General features: G+C 31.4%; 1 protein-coding gene across 1 annotated transcript; it reads right to left on the bottom strand.

The window, feature by feature from the left end:
* Nucleotides 1–291: 291 nt before the first annotated feature.
* Fw (CUB and Sushi multiple domains furrowed) lies at nt 292–22837 on the bottom strand. Its single transcript, XM_070306960.1, has 21 exons — nt 22733–22837; nt 17437–17495; nt 15756–15965; nt 13520–13615; nt 13015–13137; nt 12432–12595; nt 12110–12236; nt 11263–11412; nt 10903–11079; nt 9961–10140; nt 9401–9519; nt 8364–8598; nt 7006–7179; nt 6053–6232; nt 4446–4691; nt 3948–4127; nt 3552–3725; nt 2999–3178; nt 2425–2533; nt 1659–1841; nt 292–832 (listed from the first exon to the last, which is right to left on the bottom strand). Exons 1-21 carry the CDS (start codon nt 22819–22821, stop codon nt 727–729), a joined length of 3261 nt encoding a protein of 1086 aa, XP_070163061.1. The 5' UTR covers nt 22822–22837; the 3' UTR covers nt 292–726.
* Between the last annotated feature and the right edge of the window lie 2905 nt (nt 22838–25742).

Below are 25742 nucleotides of genomic sequence, written 5' to 3'. Positions count from 1 at the left end.
TATTATATACATATTATATTTTTCATCAGCTCATTAGTTTAAATTATTTCTGATAATTACATTATTGCATTATGCCAATATAAGTTATCTTTTATATTTGTGAGAGAGAGAGAGAGAGAAAGAGAGATGTCTCAGAATAAACAAAACACGTTATCGGAACATTTTATGTATGATTAATTATTAAAAATTTATTATTAAATAAAATTTTTAAATTAATGTAAATAACAAATTTATTTATTATCTCGATTCTTTGCTATACTGAAACAGTAGAGCGAAATAATATGACGAAGAGTATCAAGTACAACAAGAGCACTGGTTTCTTTATTTACGCACGATCATCATAAGCTTACACTACAACGTGTCACTTAAAATCTATATATAATAATGAATCTAAATGATCAATACACCGTATATACAGAATCGTACATAGTTGATCCTCGGAGAAGAGGTCTCCTCGAAAGAACGAGCGTCATCAACATACAATCCTTTTCAAACTTGTCACGCTCGTTCTTTTATACATTCTCTCGCGAAAATTATTTACATGAATTGTCGCACCCTTAATGGGTAATATATAAATAATGACAACAAGTTCTTCGGTGTTTTCTGTACATAAAATATTGTCTCGTGAACGGCGAGAATAGCGCGACAGAGATCTCTCGAGAGATCACCAGCAATGTATCGCACGCGATTTTTGATGAAAACGAAGAGAGCCAATGGAATTTCAAGCTATCGCACAGATACGCCATTGATAGTTATTCCGTTTCTGTTAGGAACCGGTTCGGCCTCGTAATGTCCGGATCTGCCGTACGTTCTTCTCGGCTGGCCGTTGTATCTGTTGAAAACATATCAATTTATCAGGTAGAATAATATCTATCTATTCCAAAATAAGAAAAAAACATTTTGTGTATTTATTTTTGTCCAGTATATTACTATACAGTTGAAAAATTTTGCTTAAGTTTAACATAATATGGATATATTAAATTGTGAGAGATGTTTCTCAGAATAAACGAAACACGTGTGTGTTATCAGAGTATCTTATTTATAATTATTAAAAATTTATTATTAAATAAAATTTCATAATAATTTGAAATAAATTTTGTGTAAATATATTTTTAATGATAAAATTAATTTGGAAAAATATTATTGACAGTCCATAGTCACTTTCACTCCTATTGTAGAATAAAATTAACACATTTATTTTGTAAATTTTAATAGATAAATCCTGTCACTAATAATACATATATTTATTAAATATATTTATTAAAATGTGTAAAATTAAAAATGTGCACATTGTGTTTTTACACTGTTTTAATAATATAATATTTGAGTTCAAAACAACAGCAATGTATTAAATTAATATATGAATATATTAAATATTTAACACAAATTTTAATCGCCATTTTTTAATAAGAAAACAAATTTTCCAACAGTGTAATCTATCTCTTTCCACATATTTTTAAAACGTATAATTATAAATAATTAATTTTTGAATTCACTATTTGCACAATTTTATACTACTAGCAATGAATTTAATAGAATCGTTATTCATAAAATTCCACAATACTCTAATTGATATTATAGGATATTTACATCTTATATTATGTATTAAGATTGCGTCACTCTGTTGTAAATTCTTTAAACACACATTCGCAACTTACCTATACATGCTACCGCCTAAACTGTACGGATTATCGTAGAGACCATCTTCGGGGACATTTTCGTACATCGTGTTGGACGTGCCGTCGTTCAATGTCGCGTAAGACATAACGGCGGCATTTTGATCCTCCTTCCTTTCCGCCGCCTGGACGTTCTCAGTATTTTTCACTGGCGTAGCTTTTCGCCTATATTATATGATTATATTGGTGACTTAATACACAGAGAGAAAAGTTTCTTTGGATTTAATAAATTTTGTTGTAACGAAAGAAATATAATGCTCGAAATGGTCCAACCATGTTTGAAGTAACAAATATGTGATTGTTTGATTTTCAAATAATATATTTATTTATATATTTTAAATAAAATATCTTTTGAATGAATTTCATTTTTTCTACAACTCAAACAATTATATTATTCTTTCAAACAATATTCTTCTTTTATTTAAAAGATTCATTATATCGCTTTTTTTTAACAATTTAAATAAATCTTAAAACAAGTTAGATACAAGTTAGATGAAGTATAGTGCGCCGCATAGCGGTAAGCGAATAAATTATACTATTCCAAATAATAGTTATTTTTCCGTCAAACAACATGGTTTAATGCAACCAAACCATTAAATTTTTTATTCGACAAAATAATGTTTCGTATAAAATTATGTATTTGTAATGAAACAAATATAAGTCAAACAAATAGATATATTAAATTCATGTGTATGTTTGGAAATTATTTGCGAGAGAAAATAGATTTACTTTGAAAAACGATACTTACAGCCTAAGATAGACTAGTCCGAGGATAATTAATATAAATATAATCACGCCAGCTCCGATGCCGACACTCGTGCCAACACCTTGAGGCTCTGCCACTTCGTTCGCAGCCACTGCGATACGAATAATTTCTTGTATTAAATGTTTCGAATATTTCTCAACTTTACAGACAAACTTACTTCTTCAAGGTATTAAGATTAACAGTTCGCGAGACTTATTTCGAGCCGCTTATTGCCCGTTGTAGTTGATGAAATTTTTAATACCTCTTGAAGAAACTATACAAGTCAGTCAATAAAGTTTGAAGATATACATATATACAGGGTGTAACGAAAAAGTTGGGAACAAATGAAACAGCATATTCATCAGCGAAAAATAAAGGATTTTTCCTACATAAAGTTATGTTCTACGGGCCTTTGTTTCCGAGATACAGGGGATTAAGGCCTTAAAAAAAAAAAAAAAAAAAAAAAAAAAAAAAATTTATATATATATTTTTTTCTTGTTTATATAAAATACTTCATATATTTAAAAAAATATTTTAGATATATTAGATACATTCCAACAGAATGTTTATATCTTACATTGGCATTTTGGTTCCTCGCCGCTCCAAAATCCTATGTCCAAACATTTCCTCAGGAATATGCCGACTCTTTCATACTGCGGTAAACAATGATATTCTGCAGCTCCTCCGTAAGTCGTTGATCCATTTACTATTATCACTCGACCGTTTTCTATTGGTCCTGGATGCTTGCAATCTACCGCTGGAAAGATATCGCGAATGAATCTTAAGCTCTTTTAATAATTCGTTTAATATAAGGATATTTATTACCGATCGAAAATAAAAAAATATATAATAAATAATAAAAATAATAAAATAATAAATAATAAAAATTTTAATATTCTTCAAAAATATTTTTTCGCGTTGTTTTTTTCATCTTCTTGTATATTTAACAGAGAACAAAATTGTTGAAGAATATTATTAAAATATTATTACATTTATTGCATATGAAAATATATGGCAATATCGTTGAAAATAGTAAATTTTCTTAAAAATAAATTAGAGAGAGAGGTTTTTTTGCGCTAAAAAATAAAAAATATATTACATAATATTACTGATTTCGGGAAATTTCTTACAGAAACAAGCAGGCGTTGTGCCGCTCCAGGATCCATTTTGTAAACAAATTCTAGTTTCGTTTCCTTCCATGTAAAATCCACGTGGGCAGCTATAATGCGCCACTCCACCTACACTATGAGTCGATACTTGCGTCGATAATACACCGGTTTTCTCGGGATCTTTGCATCGAATTTCTGTAAATATAGGCTTTAGTTTATCTCGCTGCAATTTAATACCACTCTATTGCCATTTTAATTTTGCCCAATATATAATTAATGCGCTTTAAAGTAATTGAACAATTGAATTAAAATGAATGAATCGAAATTAATTAAACGATAAGATCTCTAACTACTTTTTATGTTGGGACGTTAATGTGACAGTTCGGCTTTTAAAGAATTAAGTATTTCTGAGATTACCTCGACAGACAGGAGTATCGCTGCTCCAGGTACCGTTTTCAAGGCACAGTCTTCTGGCGAAGCCATCCAACTCGAAATTACCATCGCATTCGTAAAGTGCAGCTGCTCCATAGTACGTTGCATTCGATGTCAGGGTGTAATGTCCATGTTGAATGTGTTCGGGTTTGCCACAGTCAACATCTGTCAGAAAAATGCTTATGTAATAAAATGTCACGTATCTGATATTGTAGCTATTTTTATAATTTATAATTTAATATTAATATTTATAATATTAATATTTATAATTTTAAAATGTAAAAAAAGATCGCGAATATATTTCACGTAATATTAAATATTATTTTTAACAAAAAAGTTTTATCGGTTATTTAAAGAGAGGATGGAGAATCTTTTTTGAATGATCAATGACCGTTATTTATCCTACATAATCCTACACGTGTATAATTGATCCGATAGAATGCAATTTTCTGATGATTAGAGCGTCTAGATATGTATACTTACACACGCATTGCGGTACTTCGCCGCTCCACTTTCCGTTCTCCTCGCAAGTGGACAGAGGTTCTCCGACTACCTTGTAGCCTCTCTCGCATCTGTACTTTACCAAGGCACCAATCTTATACGAAGTCGCCCCCGTGTTCGAATTCTCCGCGGTTCCTGTGCGAATCAATGTCCTTCCGTACATTCGATCGTTTCCGGTCACCGAAAGAATTCCGTGTTCCGCTAGCACCGGCTCCGTACAACGAATCTCTGAGATGAAAAACATAAATATGATATAACCCAGACGCAAACATAAATATTGGGTTCTCGTAAAACTCGCGGTCAAGCTTTTACAATACTATATCGAAAAAGTCGGCACATATGCGTGTCTTTTATGAACGCGTCTTATACAGGCTGGGGCATTTATATTGAGACACCTAAATATCTAAAAAAATAAAATAAGGTAGAAAGAAATGTTTCAGACAAAAGTTGCTCGATTCTAAGGGGGTCATAAGATGGGGCCATTAGTTTGACCTTGGGTGGAGGCGCTTCGGAGATTTCAATGTCAATCTTGTTTTATTTTCTTTACACCAATTGATGTCTCTCATTTTTTGAGCTTAAAATATTAAGCTAACATTATTGCAAATTAAATAATTTTATGAGATATTTCATAGTTTATGTAAAATTATGTCGAAGTAAAGTAATAAAATTAAGTATAAAATATCTCGTAAACTATTAAACTTTTGGCCATTATACCCCTATAACTTTTTATGCAGAATAGTGCAAGGAATCGATATGTAAAAAAATTGGGGTGTTTTCATTTAAAAAAACAAGATTGACATTGAAATCTCCGAAGCGCCTCCACCCAAGATCAAACTAATGGCACCATCTTATGACTCCCTTAGAACCCAACAACTTTTGTCTGAAATATTTCTTTCTATCTTGCTTTATTTTTTATATTTAGGTGTCTCAATATAAATGCCACACCCTGTATATGTATAGAGGAGGAATATGAATATCTTCTTCTCACAGCTATTATATCGCGCACTTTTTAAAAATCCAATTTCACTTAACCTTACTTTACTGCAAGGTTAGGTAAGTTAATTTTTTTTTAATTAGCAATAAATCGAGTTTAAAGTTAATGGCCCAAAAATTAATTAAATTGTAAGTTTATGTTAAAAGTTACTTAAAAATTAATTTAATATTAAATTAAATTAAATTAATTGTAAATTAAATTAATTTAATTAAAATTAAAAATTAACTCAGTTAAAATCAAGTTAAAAAATTATTAACCTATTAAAAAGTTAAAAATTAATTTTCTATCCAACAGCGAATCGGCATAACTTGTTGTACGACATATGAAATATTCGCATTACGATCAATCATTTTCACATGATTTTAATATTGATGAATTATTTAACTTAATAAAAAAAATTAATAAGTTAACGTGAAGACATTTAAAAATAACTTGTTTAAATTAAAAATTAATATGTTTAAAATTGACTAATTATAAGTTAAGTTAAAATTATTAATTATATTAATTTTTTAACTTTTTAACTTATTCAACTTTCAATTGTTTAACTAGTTACTACCCAACCTTGCTTTACAGATACTTTTCGATGCATTTATACCTTCGCATTTCGGAGTAGCGTCACTCCACTGACCGTTGTCCAGGCAATATCTTCTCGAAACTCCATTCAATCTATAATTCCTCGTGCAGCTGTATGTGATTTCACTGCCGAGATGAGTCGTTCCATTCGCGTAATCCACAGCGCCATTCAAAACCGGAAGAACCTTGCCGCAATCGATATCTGCAGGAATTATTCTAATCAACATTATCTTAGAAGCAATCAAGGCATGATTAAAGATTGTAAAGAAAATATACATTATATTTAGGGCTGATGATTTGCTTCGAAGGCTTCGATATTCGAAGTTTCCAAAATTTGAAGATTCAAAACTTAAAATGTTTGATATCTTCGAAACTTCGATACTTCTTCGAAGCTTCAAAAAATCAAAATTATTAATTTAATATAATAGTAATAGTATCGCGATTACTATCGAGGTACACATTTATAAAATTATATGATGAAATTCAAATAAAATTTCTAATGCTGCAATAATTAATGTTGAATAAATATATTTTTTGAACATATATATATATATTAATTAATTCCTTTTATTCACAATATTTTTAGCGTTCCCTGAATGAATTCACCATATCCACGAACATATTCTTCGAATCTTCGAAGTTAACTTCAAACTTCAAATCTTCGAAGTTGCCAAAAGTAACAGCCGTAATTACATTCCGATAAGAAATTACAATTCTGTATAGAATTTTAAAAAAATATGAAGAATATTGGATAAATAAAAATTTAAAAGAATCGGATCGTGTTTGAGATATGATTTTTTTAAATATTTTCTTGAGTGCTTGTAAGCTGTTCTAAAGAGATCTCATTTAGGACGAAGGCCTTTAATGGCAAAGACGACCTTGATTCTCTAAATTATATTCCTTTCATAATATAACGCGGTTATGTCATTCGAGTGGTTTCGATGAGAAAGAAGTACAAGAGAGAGATTGACTCACACTCGCAACTCGGCACCTCTCCCGTCCATTCTCCATCTTTACCGCACGAATGCCTGGCCTCGCCGTGAAGCAAATAACCAACATCGCAATGATATTCGATAACACTGTGAACGTTGAGATCATAACCCACCACGTAACCTCCTGTGGGTACCTCCGGCTCTTCACACGTGATTACTATATAAAAAAAATATATTTATGATTATATATATATATATATATATATATATATATATATATATACACAGGATATCCCATTTTAAAAATTCCACCCTTATAACTTTTTAGGATCAACGTTTGAAGGAAAACGACTCGGATAAAAGTTGTAGGGAACAAAGGGGGCTATCTAATAATGACCTTGGATTTGACATTAAAGGTCATTTGAAGGTCAACTTCCGTTTTTTAAATGGGAACCTCTATTTTTCATTACATATTCTTATAGCTTACCTCGAGAGCTTTCCAAAGCACTATAATAAAGCATTTTTTCATTAAATACTTTTTGAGTTATTTTATATTTTAATCTGACATATTTTGATATAAAAAATTAAATATCTTGTAAAATATTTAGTTTTCGTTAATTTTACCGTAATACTTTTATATATATATTACAGAATAATGAGAGAAATCAATTAGCGCAAAAAAAAACAAATAATTGTTTAAAAAAATACATTGTAAATAATTTTCTTAAAAACAATTATTTTTTATACTAATTGATTTGTCTCATTATTCTGTACATAAAAGTATTACGGTAAAATTATCGAAAACTAAATATTTTACAAGATATTTAATTTTTTATATCAAAATATGTCAGATTAAAATATAAAAGAACTCAAAAAGTACTTAATGAAAAAATACTTTATTATAGTATTTTGAAAAGCTCTCGAGGTAAGCTATAAAAATATGTAATGAAAAATAGGGGTTCCTATTTAAAAAACGGAAGTTGACCTTCAACTGACCTTGAAGATGACCTTTAATGTCAAATCCAAGGTCACTATTAGATAGCTCCCTTTGTTCCCTATAACTTTTATTCGAGTTTTCCTTCAAACGTTAATCCTGAAACTATATATATACAGGGTGTCCCATTTTAAAAGTTCTACTCTATATATATATATATATATATATATATATATATATATATATATATATATATATATATATATAGCATGAATCAAACATCATATAAAATATTTTCAATAAAAACAGGAATATTTTTAATAAATACTATTTTGTTCTTTTAAAATTATTCTTTGCATAGAAAAGTTTTTTTTTTTATTAAAATCAATTATTGCATAAAACTTTAAATAAATAATAGTTTGCGTGATCTTCTTGAGAGAAATTAATTTTTATAAAATAATTCTTACACTCGCACGATGGCGTGTCATGGCTCCATTTGCCCTCTTTGGTGCATTCTTGCTTTCCTTCACCCACCAACCAGTAATCCTCTTGACATGTGTAGACTGCTAGGCTACCCACCGTGGTCGTGCCGTTATTTAGAACGACCGTTCCGAACTCGATCTGGGCCGGAGCCCCGCAATCAACAAATCGGCATTGCGGCGTTTTGCCGGACCATTCGCCCCCGATATTGCACGTAAGAACCTTAATTACCAGTCGAAAAATATAGAGATTGAAAAACCGAATTTTTTAAAAATGGGGGAGAAACTAAGTAAAAAAATGTTATTTTGGGATAAAAAACTTTTTTTTTTGTAATTTTAAAAGATAGTGTTCTTCGAATTCTTCAGTTTTCTTCGAACAAAAGATGGTATGGAAATTAAAAATTAATTTTATTTACTGGGTCAGTAATCAATTTCAATGAATGTGGCTGAGCTGATTACTATTTCGCATTTATTTAATGAGTTGAGAGTTCGAATATTTTAAAACAGGTTAATTTTGATTTTTATAATTCAATGATATTTTTTTATATTCTTTATTTTTCAAATTTCATAAAGTTAAAAGAAAACTCTCTCAAGAATAGTTAAACTGTCGTTATTTTTGTTATTTTGTGGACCAGAAGTGAGAATAATACCATACAGGACATGGAATCTAATTTTAGTAAATTTGATGCTCATTTTTCAAAACTGTGCATCGAAGGTTAATAAATAAACATCAAAATTAGATTTTTGCAATAAATTTTTACAAATGGACATTCTGAGTATTTAATAGGATAGAAAACCTATTTTTGGGGGGAATAAAAAAACAGCTTTTTATTGAACTTTTATCCAAAGTTTCTGTTTTTTTATTACCCTTTTAATCTCTAATCGCACATATAAAATATTTTATCTCGTTTTTTAATATATATTTATATGTATCTTAATGCGTACATAAATTTAAAAAATCTCGCAAAAATCATAATTTTAAGAATTTTGACAATCAATTAAAAAAAAAAAATCTGGAAACTTACATTGTCACCGAACAAAATAAATCCATTTTGACAGGAGTAAGTGGCGGTGGAGTTCACTCTTCTTCCGGTAGTTGTCACGATGCCACCGTTTACTTCCGGTGGCTCGGGACACCAGTCGACTGAAAAGTAATTAGCGTGTAATCATACACGGAATGACAAGGTAGAAAGTATACTGAAACGCGACTCTTTACTTAAAACGCTAACGTGAAATTATTTTCTAACAAGCAGTAATATATACACACACACACACACACATGGCGTTTTATATTTATATACATCCATTGTATCCAGAAAACACATGGCAAGAATTTGATACTGCTTTATTAACAGTTGATCATATTTGTGATAGAATTTATGAAAATGTATATTATTTTTTTATATAAGTTATTAATATTTAATGTAAAAATTTTCTCTCTATGTGTATATTAGACATTTAATTTTTATGCTCCCTCTCTATATTTTACAAGGACTAAATATCTAATTTGCAAGTATTGTTTTTCAAAAATTGTACAAAAAAGGCTGGAATAAACAGCTACATATGAAAAACATATTCTACTTACATAGACACTGGGGTTGGTGTCCGCTCCAGATACCACCGTCTCCGCATCTTCGTCTCGTGTCACCAACAAGCGTGTAATTTTCTTTACACGTGTAATCAGCGAGAGCGCCGTGTGTGGTTCTGTCCTCAAGTAACGTGACATCACCGTTCTCCAAATCTGGTAGGACGCCACAGTCGACAACTGTAAAAATATTTGAAGAATGATGGAGGTCATGCGTAACAGATACGGCTCATACATTTACATTGCATATTCAGTATTATATATAATTGTGCATATTCTCATGTAAATAACATAACACAAAAAAGACGTTTCATATTTCTGAAACCTTTTTTAAACATCTACATGAAATCAATTAATTCTATAACATTCTCAAAAATTCAATTTCAATGCGTCGAAAAATAATTATTTAAAAAAGAAATTTTTTTGAGGACTAACTTTATGCTATCTCTCTCAATTTTTTTAAAACTAATTTACCAATATCCGAATAAAAATTAGAAAACCGCAAACATATGCGATGTACAGTCAAATGATGCATAGAAATTTCACATAGAAAGTTCACATAGATTTTTTTAAGATCTTTTGGAATCTTATATTGTTTGTTACCAAAATAAAAAAAAAAAATCATCATCAGTATAAAATTATATCACAATTAAATCTATAGATATAATAGCATAATTCTTAATTTGATATAATTCATTGCAATCTTAATTACACAAACTGGATCTAAGATTAGATTTATTATATTTAATGTGTCAATTATACGGTTGTCTGTGATTCTTAGACAATTAGTTTGTAGAATGGTTTGATAAGAATGATCGACGATAGAGAAAGAAGGAAAACGAATATAAAGTTAAAAGGCACAGAATAATGGATGATCATATTTGTCGCATAACGTTGTTTACGAAGGCGAATGACCAGATGCCATTGAAGTCTCACACTCACATTTGCATGTGGGCACGTCGCCGCTCCAAAAACCGCTCGGTTCGCACATTCTGGACTTTGATCCAACCAACATATAACCGTTCGGGCAAACATACTCTATCGTGGAACCTATCGCTCTTTTGGATCCCACGATCGTGGTATTCTCCGATTTTTCGGGACTACCGCAGATAGGTGGTCCTGCGAAAAACAAAATGGGATAAATAAGATATATGTTTCTTCACGCTTGGTATTTTTATGAAATATTTTTGAACAGGTCTCGTTCTTTTTTTTTTTTTCCAATCAGCAACGGCAGACAAAAATTCTTTTTTATGAGAACCGGACTTTCCTCTGTTCACAGACAAAATTCCTATCCACACTTACTGCTCTGGCAGATCCAGTGAAGGTAATCGAGGTTGCAACCGACGTCATTCCAAAGCCAACCGCGACCACCGTCCAGCACGACACAGTTTTGTTCGCCATTGTAGTTGTTCGGCTGGTCTTTGCCCCAGGATGGTTTCTGCACAATTTCGCCTGTAATATGATCAGGCTGTATTCATTTCATATATTATTTTCACCTTAGGAAGAATTTTTAATTATAATAATATATTGTAATCGCATTTTATTATAAATAAAAATGAAAACTCGCCATAAGATAACAGAGCCTTTTTAAATACACGATAAAATATATTTATATTTTTATAAATCATCAAGCGATTGTTATTACTTATCTGACCATTTCCATATTTAATTTAATTAATATTATTATCATTCATATTTCGTTGTGCTAAGGATGGATGACTTCATAAGAATAGAAGTATATATATTTATTAATTGATGCACGTTGGAAGATGTAACTTCCTGTAGATTTCGACACGGCAATAACTTTCACGTTCTATTTATCGTCAGGCGATGCTTTCGGCTGCAAGCCCATAACGATTCTACCTTGCGATACAATTTGTCCCGATGATTATACGATACTCGATTGACTCATCATTACGGAACGCGATCGTCATTCTTTCGAAGCGAGGCTGGAATGCGAATTTGCAAAATCGCCCTTCCGAAGTAACACGATGTCGCGTAATCGTTCTGTAATTGCCGGATAATCGCCGGATCGACAATCGGATTACCGAATCTCACCTCGGTTTACCCAATATTTCGCCCTCTCGGCCCGATTCTCACGGGTGATCATTAATAATCGAAATAACTCGCCGAAACTTTGCCAACTTACCGTCCACCCATCGCCATGTTCGAGCTGTGATCTGCGGTTCCTTCTGGGCTCCGATCCAGACCAGCTGGGTCTTGAGTTTATCCTTTCGCCTTTCTAGGTTGTTCAGGATAAATATGGACGATACGCCCTGCGAATATTATGAGTATCGTCATTTTTTTAATTTTACTAAATGTTTAAGGATCTTTTCTTTTAATTTTAATATAAAAATCAATAGTAATATACATTAATTTTTTAAAATGATTAAAAACTCATCTCATACGAGGATGAGATGAAAATATTTTTACAAGAAAATTCCAAATATAAGAATAAATTTTGTAACAACCTGGAAACCGTGAACTAGATCACCTCCGCGATTCTTGCAATAGTTCCTCGCCTCTTGGAAAGAACCGCCCTTTTTCACTATGAATTCGTAACACGTGGAATTGAAGGCTGTCAAGTCGGCGTCGGCGGGCGTGCCGGCATGTGCACATCTATCTATCGAGAATTCTGCGAACATTTATAAATCCTTTTCATAGCGAACGTTTCTTTCTCTTGAACATGCGATTATTCTGATATTATCTTAATTATACGCTTCTCCATAATCGTACATATTAACAAAGATTTATTGCGTTCAATTTTTAAATTATTTTTTCTTAGCTTTTTACACTTTATTATTTATTTATTTAACAAAATATATAATAATATAAATATAATATATATTTTATAATATAATATATTATATATTATATATATAAAATAATAATTATTATTATATATAATATAGTATATAAAATATATATTATATATTATATATTTTATATATATTATACATATATATTCTTATAAATATATATTATATTATAATATAATATATATTATTAAGAAGCAAAGTAAATCCAAGCTTTTTATGAAAGCTTTAAACTTACCGTTCGTGGCGAAAACTTCCACCTCGCAGAGGCTCAAACTGCCTTCGACACCAACAAGTTGCAGAAAAACATATTGGCCCACTAGAGCTCTGGCACAGATGAAGGTCTTCGTGATGCCCTCCTCTGCAATTTTAATTCGTCATCGGTCTTAATTAATTTGCTTTAATTGTTCAGGAAACATTCAGAACTCCGAATATGTATCGCGGAATAATTTAAGATAAATAATTTTTTAAGATAGTTACCAGGCATTTTTTTTCAAATATTTTTGCAACATTTGATACATAATAAATATAAATGTTTTTATAATTAGATAAATAAATTTGTAGGATAATTAACAGACGTTTTTTTTTCGAAGATTTTTATAGTATCTGATGCAGAGAATAATTTTGTAGATCTTATATAATACATTAAAAAGAGGTGCAATAACAAAAAGTGAGAATGATTGTTCTGAACGTTTTCTTATTAATGGCCCATAATGTTCATAGCTGTCTCTCGAAACACTTACCAATAGTACCGGGAAACCAGGCGCACAAAGGATTGCGTTGCAATTCACCGCTGCTATTGCCTACTCTTATCTCAATATCCTGAAGAGGTTGATGACCTGCCGAGCAATCGATAAGTCATTCGTCAAGCTAGTTATAATCAGATCTTAAAACGGACATACATACAATTGTATGCGCGGCTGAAGCTTAAGATAGCCTTGGAGAGATAAAAAATTATCTCATACATTGAATCATCTTTTTTCTAGTTTAAAATTGGGCAAAAATTATCCGTCTTTTTCGAATAAACAAATTTTTGATGTAACAAAATAAGGTGTTCAAATATCAAGATATTTATAATTTAAGATAAATTTATAGAGCAATTGCGAGTTACGATCCTTTTAAATCTTAAATATTAAAAAAAGGCGTCAAGTGCACGCGCCATGTGAAAAAGTGTTACACAGAAAGCAGTGTTATTTTTAAATATTTTTTTTAGATAAATATGCATATTAGATTACACCTCACCGACTTTGACCTTGACATATATTGTCAAGGACATGACGCTGAGTAACTTTTCCTTATAACTTAACCGGCGGTCTCTTATAGTTTCTGAGATATTTAAAGTTAACATTTGGGTAATAATATAGAGACAGAAGATATAACCTAACCCTTTTTGGTAATTGTGCAGAATAGGAAAGGCAAAGTCCGCCCTACAATTGTTGCATGGATGAGAAAGTATATGCGTGGACACAGTAGGTTCTGCACGCTCTTACGGGGGGCTCCACTTCCAAAAGATATAACCTAACCCAAACTTATTTCTGAAAATTTGGTTTGAATTATACAACGTAACCCAACCAAAGAAATAGAAGCGAGGTCTAGCCCATAATTGTTGTGTGGATGGGAAAGTGTATGCGTGGACGCAGTAGGTTCTGCACCCTCTTACGGGGGGCTCCACTTCTAGAAGATATAACCTAACCCAAACTTATTTCTGAAAATTTGGTTTGGATTATACAATGTAACCCAAACCAAAGAAATAGAAGCGAGGTCCAGCCCATAATTGTTGTGTGGATGGGAAAGTGTATGCATGGACGCAGTGGGTTCCCCCCGCTCCCCTCCCCCTACGGGGGTGCTCTATTTCCGGAAGATATAACCTAATCCAAATCTATTTCTGATTTAAAACTAAAATTTGGTTTGGGTTAGGTTATATTTTCCGGAACTGAAGTTCCCCCGTAGGGGGGGGGGGGCGGAACTCACTGTGTGCACGCATATACTTTACAAAGCAAAGCGAAGTCCACCCCACATTTGTGTGGATGGGAAAGTATATGCGTGGACGCAGTGGGCTCCATTATAAAAAAAACTAGACACATAGGTTTGGGTTGAACCTCGCTTTGCGTGGAAAGTAAAAAAAATCAATGAACTTCGTCTCTGGAAATCTAAAGAAACACTTTTCACGTCTGATCTACGTAAATACAATGTAAACAACCTTTATTTTTCTTTATTTTGTAATATTGTAGAAAAATCATTACAATTGTGAAATCATAACTTTAAATATTCTAGAAACTATAAAAGACCGCCGGTTAAGTTAGGAAAAATTACTCAGGGTCATGTCCTTGACAACATATGTCAAGGTCAAAGTCATCGGTGAGGTGTAACCTAATATGTATATTTACCTTCTTTTATTATATTATTTAAATAAAAATATTTTAATTAAAAAAATTGTTATATAAAGTAGTTGTTTTACTTTCTCATAAAAATAATGATATCAAAGACTTGCAACCGAATAAAAATTTATGTTATAAAATTTATTTATTTTGTTATTTCCAATATTAAAAACAAAATTATATTTAATAAACTGCAATATATAATTAAAATAGTAGAGCGTATAGCTAAAATAATTATTTTATAATTGATTAAGTGCACAATTGTAATATATCTAACGCTTTGATATATTTATTATAAAAAATTATGAAAGATAATACAAAATAAACAATTATATGTATACATTCCAATAACCATATATATTCTAAAAAATTTAATAAAAAAGAGATAATATAAAACAAAAAATAAGATTTAAAAAATTCATACAAAAATTAGAAATTAAAAAACCTACAAAAGTAAATTATGAAAATTAAAAATTACGCAAATTATGGAAATTAAAAATTAATATAAAATCAAGAAATAAAAAAATTTTACACTGCTAAACTGAACAATATGCTAATGATTATGATCTTTTTAAGTCTTAAATATGAAACGGAAGTTTACCACAACAGCCTCGCGTCGTCACTCGAACAACCTTGACGGAATACGGCTTGAGAAGATCGACTCTCCACCAGGGACTGGGCTCGCTTTGAGTTTCCGTGCATCTTTTCCCGTCGTGTTCCGTACTGAAGTCACCATCGTTACCGTGATTTGCGTTTCCGCCTCTCACGGTCGTCGATTGATTCGCCGGTTTGCGGAAACCCACATTCGTACCTGCATTATTTATCTCTTTTATTGCAGCTTTGTCATTATAATTCCTCTCTAATAAAATCATATAAACCAAAATTCAAAGTATCAATTTTATGCGCTAATTTCTATTGATTTTAGTTAATTAGTTTATTGTTTCGTGATCGCGATAACTTCATGAAACGAATCTTTGATATTTATTAATCTCGCTTTAATTACAGTCGTTGATCGGGGCGATACGTGGCGCCGGGCGTAGGGTCGCAGGCTGGTAATCGAAAGATTCCAGGTTCGATTCCGCTCGGGTCCCATCCTCCCATATGACTCAAAAAGAGGCTTTCACACATTATCCTATATAATGCCTATATTGGTTTATCATATATTATCCTATCCAATACCTATATCAGTTTATCATATATTAACCTATCTAATACCTATATCTATTGTAGTTAATGGTGTATAGACAATTCCTTTCGGAAAGTTTCCCAGCCATATCAGAGAAGAAGAAGAAGTCGTTGATCGGAAACGTCGGTAATTAAATAACAAAACGCTCGTTATAATGGCGGGATGCGTTTAATAATTATTTGTAATTATTATCGAGTTTATTAGTTGTCTGACAAAGCAACAACTGCTTGTCGTTATTATTATTTCGCTCGTGTATCGATTTTTTTTTTTTTTTATTCGTGTTCCATATCTTTAGACATGATTCTCGGGATAATTCGCGATACCGATTATTTTCTTGTAGTCGATCTTTTTGCATACCATGGGGAAAATCATGGAACAAAACCCTCCTTTTTTCACCGTAAATGCGCAATAATTTAACGATTAAAGAAATTGATCGTTGCGAATTGAAATGTTGGATTCATTGGATAACGCGGCGAGATTTGTGATAGGAATGTAATAGAAAGTTTACAATATTTATTTCACGATAATCCGCAAAATTATTCCATGATTTTTATAATCAAGTATTTTTTTTTACAGCTTCCAGTTATATGTAAAATTTCTGATTCCTTAATTTTTAAAAACGTGTTGAACGAGAACTATTATCACGTTGCTTGTTCTTTATTCCGTAGCTGGGAGAATTAATAATAATTTTGGAACACCCTGTATAAAGCGAGGGAAAGTGGCTTGATTGGTATTTTAAGGCAGGCAGTTTGATGTTCTGTCCGACGAAAATGCGACTCTCGTTCGATCCCTGTCGCATTCATGTCCTCCAGTCATATCACGAAAACAAATTTCATTTCGTGCGAGAAAGTCGATTGTTATAGTCGAGATTGATGGAAAACGAACGGGAATGCACCGAACGAATTATATAAAAATGCTTAATAATTAGCATAATTAAGGCGCATATTGTAAATTACGAACATCGAGAATTAATCGACCTTATCGAAATGTATAGAAGTGTGTAATTGCTGTTACGATAATGATGGAACATCAGTTTGTACAATATACCATACAGGATATCGATTTGAGGAAGGATCGCGAGAAAATGAATACTCACCGCAAAACGGTAGGTCACCCTGCCATTTTCCTCGGGCGTTGCATGTCAAGCTGCCGGTTCTGAAAGAAAGTAACAGTTATCACAAAAGTTGAAGCGAATGTATTATCGGAAACGGCGACCATGCAGACGTCACTTTCTCGCGACGTTACACAACTGATAACAGGTGTATCGGCTTCGTTATGCGTGTTATGCATGAAAAATCTTTTGCCAGACCGTTGGAGCGAAAAATGTTGCTTATAACTTTCTGCCTATAACCGGTGTAATTATGTCCTGCGAGTGAAAGAAGGATAGTGCGCGAGGCAGTGGTACTTGCATTTTTCCAAGCTTTCAAGGAAAATATTCGAGATAAAAAAAGCTCATAACTATTTTAATATAAATAAAAATTTTATTTATATTAAAATATAAATAAATAATATAATGAATAATAAATAATATAGATAAAAATTTTATTTATAATATATTAAAATATAAATAAATAATATAATAAATAACATAAATAAAAATTTTATTTATATTAAAATATAAATAAATAATATAATAAATAATGAATAATATAAATGAAAATTTTATTTATATTAAAATAGTTATGAAAAGAATTATTATACGATTATGCGATGTATTGAGAAAAATTTTGATAGTGCTATAATTATATGTATATTTATGCCTGTAATTACGTTCGACATGATTATTTACAAAGTATGCATTAGCATAATCATATGTAATGTGATGAAAACTCTAAGAAACGTTCTATTAATTTAATTTAATTCTGACGAAATTTAAGTAAAGCTTTGGTGAGTTTAATATGAGTCTTAAAAAATATTATTTTGAGCAGAAAAAGAAATGTAGAAGTTAGCGTTGTTTTTTTTTTTTTTTTTTTTGATCATAAACTATACATTGTTGTGAACAAAAATTTGTGTTTTCTTATTAAAAAATATTTCTGTTAAAATTTTTACAGAAAAGAATATAGATTTGATTCTACAATAGAAATGAGACTAATTACAGACCGTCAATAACTTTTTCTTTTGTTTGTCGGAGAAAGTTAATTTTATTGTTAAAAATATGTTGATTTTACACAAAATTTATTTCAAATTAATACTATAAAGTTTGCATTCATTTTGTATTGAAATATTAACATAGTATTAATGTCACTATTTAACATAAAATCCATATTATGTTTAATTAACACAAAAATTTGTGTTTGGAACATGCGATATGTGTTAAATTTAAGCCACATTTTCAACAGTGTAGTTTTAAGTTTAGAAATGTGACGCGGATGGAATTCTTTGTATTTCACATTCTCTTATATTATTCTTTTAGAGATTTTTTTTAAATAAAATCATCCAGCAACAACCGTTTGAAAACGGAGAAAGTTAGTGGTGTACCGCATTATAGACAATCACTATTCTCAACGAGAAGCGTGCATTCCGTTCATCGTTGCACGCGTCGAGAAGAAAATATACCCGATCGCGATTGCCAATATCCGCTCGCGTGTTCCTATGAACGTCAAGAAAATTAATTTTCTCTCGCATTAGTTTCGCGACAAAGAGTTAGTTTTTTTGATAATTATTTACTATAACGGACCCAGCTCCAATGATGTTGACCTTGACATATGTTGTCAAGGACATAATCCTGAGTAACTTTTCCTTATAATTTAATCAGCGGTATTTTATAATTTTTGAGATATTTAAAGTTGAAATTAGATTCGAAACGAAAATTTGGTTTGAGTTATATAACGTAACTTGAATCAAATTTTAGTTTTATATCAGAAATAGGTTTGGGTTAGGTTATATCTTCCAAAAGTGAAGCCCCCCCGTAGGAAGGGGAAGTGGACGGAACCCACTGTGTCCACGCATATACTTTACAACGCGAAGCGACGTTCAGCCCAAAATTGTTGTGTGGATGGGAAAGTGTATGCGTGAACGCAATGAGTTCCGTCCCCCCTATGGGGGGGGTTCCACTTCCGGAGAATATAATCTAACCTAAACCTATTTCTAAAAATTTGGTTTGAGTTATACAACGTAATCCACACCAAATTTTAGTTTTAAATCAGAAATAGGTTTGGGTTAGGTTATATCTTCCAAAAGTGAAGCCCCCCCGTAGGAAAAGGGGAGGGGACGGAACCCATTGTGTCCATGCATATACTCTACAATGTAAAGCGACATTCAGCCCAGAATTGTTGTGTGGATGGGAAAGTGTATGCGTGAACGCAGTGAGTTCCATCCCCCCTACGGGGGGGCTCCACTTTCGGAGAATATAATCTAACCCAAACCTATTTCTGAAAATTTGGTTTGAGTTGTACAACGTAACCTACACCAAATTTTAGTTTTAAATCAGAAATAGGGTTGGGTTAAGTTTTATATCTTCCGGAAGTGGAGCCCCCCCGTAAGAGGGGGGGGGGGGAGCGGAACCTACTGTGTCCACGCATATACTTTACAACGCGAAGCGACGTTCAGCCCAGAATTGTTGTGTGAATGGGAAAGTGTATGCGTGAACGCAGTGGGTTCTGCCCTCCCCTGCGGAGGAGACTCCACTCCCGGAAGATATAACCTAACCCAAATCTATTTCTGAAAATTTGGTTTGAATTATACAACGTTTTGATGCGGATGGATCTCGCTTCTTGCGTGGAAATTACAAACTCATGTGAAAATTACATTTTATTTCTCAAACTTTATTTATTAATAACTTTTTAATAAACAATGACCGCCCATTAACTTATAAGGAAAAGTTACTCAGGATTATGTCCTTGACAACATATGTCAAGGTCAACGTCATTGGAGCTGGATCCGTTATAGTAAATAATTACCGTTTTTTTATATGTCAACTACATTTTGTCAATCTTGTATAATATAGGTATAGAGTTATTGACACCTTAAGAGTATTTTCCCTTTTCTGTCTCTGCAGGTATGATTTTTCAATATTTCTTTTAGAAGAAGCGAAAATCAATAATTCTATAATCTTCAGAGATTTCAGATCTATTATATAATTTTTGAAAAATATTATATATAGAAAGTGTTATATGTATATATAATGTGAAGATCAAAGCTTGATTCCAATTAAGAATGCATAAGAAGAAATGTTGCAGAAAATTCACAGTAAGATATCATTATAGCTTATTTGGTTGAGTCGTCAGGTCAATTTATTGCAATTTTATTATATTCTGAGAATCATATACGTATATGAACGATGTCATTGCGATATTAATTAAATTTCATTATGATTGTTCGTCGATATTCGCTATTAAATACCGTTAATAATAAATGTATATATTTATAAAAACCGTGATTATAAAATTAAAAGAAAAATTTTATCTCTTAACGCAATCTGGAAATTAATGGCAAACTTTAGAATCTAGCGACGACGATGCTCAGTCTGACGCGATACTTAAGATAGAATATTTAAGAAAAGAAGAAGCGTTAATTAACATACACAGTGTAGTTAACGGTACCATAACAAGATACATGACATACTATCCGAGGTTTCATGATTGAAATGCGTTCCGAGCTATCTAAAATCGAAGGCGGAGAGTCTCCAATGTGCCAAGTTCAACGCGACTTAGCGTTAAGTCACATTTAATTATATAATGGCGAATATAACAACGAGATGATATCTTGTATGGTCAATTTATTTTACTTGTTATTTTTAAAATTTCGATATAATTAATATATTTATATTTTTCCCCAAAGAGACACCTAGAATTTTACTGCCTTTATAATTTATTCGTTGCTGCAAAGAGAATGGCACGCCTGTCGATCGAGATTCTTTCCGGGAAAGCAATATTATCCGTGGATATCGCGCGATAGGCGTAGCCTATCATTACGTCATTATCATGAATAAACCGCGACGAGATGCCAATGATAGAAATAACTGAAATATAATTGTTGTCAACTGAACCGTTGGACACGTGCTATAAAGTACTTATGATATTTAGTATACTTCTTTCATATATTTTTCGCTTTTCGTAACAAATCGGCAGTTGCAATTAATATTAGTTACGCTTTGTACTTAAATTCTCCACAGCCAACTAGTTGGCTACTTATTTATGACTGAGACGAATCTGATTAAAGGATACTATTTATTGCGAGAATCGCCTCCTATGAAGAGCGAGAATTATATACTACTGTGTGTGTGAAAAGCATATCGTGTAAGTACTTTGTAATGCGTGTATCAGACTCAAAGACTCGTAGTTTGTCTCGTTGTCGTCGTTGATTGGATTTGTTTTGGGACAACAAGCCAAAAATCACTTTTTATTTATTTAAAATTTTTATTTATTTTAATTTTAAAAAACAGCGCAAGCGGATTTGAAATATCTTCAAAATCCACACGAAGTTGCGTTTTTTGTCCCACACAATTACAAATATCTTATAATTTTTAAATTAGTCCAATTAAAGTATTTTAAACTATAAAGGAAAGAAAAATTATTTCAAACAATTCTGAAAAATACAAAAAGTGGACTCGAGATATTTTTGAAATTGATAAAGGTGCATTTTTTATCAATTGTAAATATAATAAAACTTTTAAACGATGCAATTATGAATATCTGCAAACGATTCTGCAGCAAGATACCATATGTCAGCGATTTTTTTAAATCTTAAAGACACATTGTTTTTTTCAAAATGTTATATTTTTTATGATTTTGACCATAAACAATATTATTGTTACCACAAAACAATTACACTGTTTGTGGTAATTCAGAAAAAATGTACCAAATTCAAAAAAATTTCTTTTATTAAAAAAAATTATTTATTTAAATATTTGCAAAGGAATTAATGATTTCAATTAAACAACAAATATATTTGAATTACCAAAATATATATATAGAATAGAAGTAAAGTATGCTTTTATTTGCAAATAAAAAAAAATTGTTTTTTATCTTTATTATATTTCCTTAAGTAATAAATTACTATTTACTTAACAAATTACTTCCTTTAAGAAAACATTCTTTAATATTTGGCTGCTTGTTTCTAGGATTCTCTTCTATTTTAATAAATAATTTTTTATCTTCGAATAAATATTTTTTATACTAAAATTTAAAATAATTGATTTTAAATATTATAATTTTTATTACAAGCAAATAATTTATTCAATATGACAAAACATCTTTGTAAACAGAGTTTATATTTATTTGAGTAAAAAAAATCAAAATTAACAAAATGTATTTATTTGATTTAAACCATATTTATTTTTAGTGTACAAATACTAATGTCTTATCTACTGAAAATTGAATTTCTTAAAAGTAAGGTGCTAATCTCATATAAGTATTATTGTAATGCATTGTTTTACGGGAATATGCACTTACCCAAACAGCTCGTAGCCAGTATCGCAGGTGTACTTTGCAACGGTGCCGACCGTTAAGGATTCGTCCGACAACGATACTTTGGCGTTCATCGGCACAGCCGGATGACCGCACTTTAGTCCTGTAATCAGCAAAATTACGCACGTTTAGTTGCTTGAAGGCGAGCCACGCGAGCAAACAATGGCATTTCGTCGATAAAAATAATCGAATTGTAACCGCGTAACCGTCCATTATGTTCGTAATTTGCGCGAAACTGTTTATACGATTTCCCAGCCTTACAAAAGCGAGAGATTAAATTCTCATCGTGGGCAAATCATCTCGACAATTATGTTTAAGATTTCAATGTCTATAATTTCTAGATAATTATGGAAATTCTAATTTTAATTATGAAAATTCTATTTTTCCTTAATTAATGGAACAGTTAACGAAAAAAATATTGAAATCTTTTTTTTTAATATGATGAAGTCTCTAATTTTGAAATAATTTATATTCCTGATTAATTTGAACGAAAAGATATATTAGAATATTTCTTCTATATTTGAAATGAATAATTTTATATTTATTTTTAATTAACTATAGCGAGCTCGGATTTATTAGGGCCACGATGACGGTTGAAGATATATATGTAATGTCTTCTTTTTGCGGCTTCTATCAATTACAATCTACTTTTTCGCATTCATACGTGATGCTCGATTGATCGAATTTCCAGGTCATAATACAGATCGATTCAACGTGAAATAAAATTATCGATTGGTCATGCTTGATAAGTCCAACAGTAGCCACCATTCTATTGGCGACAATTTAAATAATCGCAAGAACCCGTTAGAGCGATCTCTTTCAATGGAATCTCTTTCAAAAAATGCATCTGGGACTGCGACACTTATCGATGCCATCATTTAAATCACTGACTTGAAAACGAGATCTTAAGCGATTTCACATTTAGCTCTCTAGTCATTTTTTTTATAAATAATAGAAGTTCTTTCGAAATCAAGGACAATTTTCTCTCGAAACTTTTTAGTGCAATTTTATTTATCTTTTCTTCAAATCGCTAAAATATCGGACAATATAAGTTCAAGATCTATGACTTTTCGTCGGGCGTTACTTCGCGAGTAAATCAAACGGACGTTGTAAAAGCCTTGGATGGGATCCCACGCAAATTCCATTATACGTGTTCTATAGATTCCACGACTCGCATTAGAGTTGGATTTGCGCGTCATAAAAGCACGACGATAATTCAATCTGACAAGTATACTCTCTTTCTTTCGATAAATACTTTTTTTTTCTTTTTATTTGGTTTATATGTGTGTAATCATTTATAGTCAAGAGGGGAAAAAAAGCACGCTATTTCCGGAACATTGTCTATATTAATGTTAACTAGGTGAAGTATGAAGCATTCTCGATCAAGAGAGACTCGCTCGAATAAGGCAAACTTTTTCTTCGCGGGGAAAGTCTATTGGATCGCCGCGATGGAAATGCGCCAAAGGCTATATAGCGATTTGTGTCTCGAATTGTGCGAGGATACCGCGCGACGTGAAATTCACATCGTGTATGCCATGGGAAAATTCTTCTCGCCATCGATGATGCATTTTTCTGAACACGCTTAAACTTGAAAGCGCCTTTTTCGATTTGTGTCTAATTTCCATTAACCCTTTTAAAGCGAAATCGCTCTTTCAAACCGCGTTTTTAAGAAACTTCACGCTTATTTGTCGCTTCTCGGAATTATCCTGACATGATGGACCACATTCTGTTCGATTCGCTGTAACTATTATGTTTGCACATTTTGTCACTAAATATTTTAATTGCACACAGTCAATGATAATGATATTTATGCATAGAATATGAAAAGCTGAACAATTTCTTAATAAATAGAGAAATAATCGATCAAAAATATCTTGTGAATTTAACAAACGGTTAGATTGCTTCTAAATTTTCAGCACGAACGGTATTTCTTATCTGTTCTATCAAGCGAGAAATTATAAGGTAGAATTGTATTTTATTAAAACAATTTTTAGCCATAAATCATTTCTTGTAAAAAAAAAATTATGAATTTGCTTCTGAAATGTGTTTCTGTCATTTTATTATCTCGGTTGAAAGATCGGGTGATTCTTGCTTATCATCTAGGCATTATGAACAATTCTTAAAAGAACAGAGAGAGAGAGAGAGAGAGAGAAGAAGCGATATAATCGCGGAAGATCGCATTGAATTTTTAAAAAAGATCAGTATCGTGGTTCTCCTGTAATTAATATTTCGATTAATTAATAAATTCTTCAAATTATTATACAGTAGCAAACGATGGACTAGCTTTATGATTCTCTCGTGGTAATTATTTTCCAACTAATGAATTAACGATTATTATAAATAATTAATAAACAATATTAAAAGAAGCCGTAATATTTAAAAAAGAGCTATATAATTATTATTTTTTTTTCGCGAGCTATTTAAAAAATAAGAAGAGATATATTTAGAAAGTCGTCTTTCTCTCTCTCTCTCTCTCTCTCTCTTCGCGCAGAAGAAATTGGCAAAAACGAAAAATTATAGCATTTATTTCAAAAAGAAATAAAAAAATAAGAGTATATATATATATATTTAAAATTATAGTAATTTTTATAGTTGCGACTTATTTTTTATACTGTGTCATTATCTCAGATTTTATTTTTATGATTTTAATATCACAAACTAAGTGTCAAAGCTAGTAACATTAAATTTCCTTTTATTTCTCAGATACACAAATAAATTATTATAAGCTTTATTATTAATATATAATCATGTGAGAGGACTATTCTCGCACACTTTCGCGGATCACGTAATTGGGAATCTTAAGGTTAAAAGAAAAGGAGGAGAAGATCTTTCTCCGCGCGGGGAGGCTCCGGAGGCGTTTCGTTAATTTTAACTCCGTGCGAGGCTGACATCTTCGGAGTGAAAGCCTCCGGTTATTATGTTCTGATCCGAAACGCGCTCTCGAGAGAGAGAATCGCATTTCTCACGAAGCGGAACATAATTCTTGCGTTACTGT

Source organism: Polyergus mexicanus, unplaced genomic scaffold (assembly GCF_030449975.1).
Source record: "Polyergus mexicanus isolate NDT 795.1 unplaced genomic scaffold, iyPolMexi1.0 SCAF_14, whole genome shotgun sequence".
Classification (NCBI taxonomy): Eukaryota; Metazoa; Arthropoda; class Insecta; order Hymenoptera; family Formicidae; genus Polyergus; species Polyergus mexicanus.
This window is presented reverse-complemented; position numbering and strand designations above follow the sequence as displayed.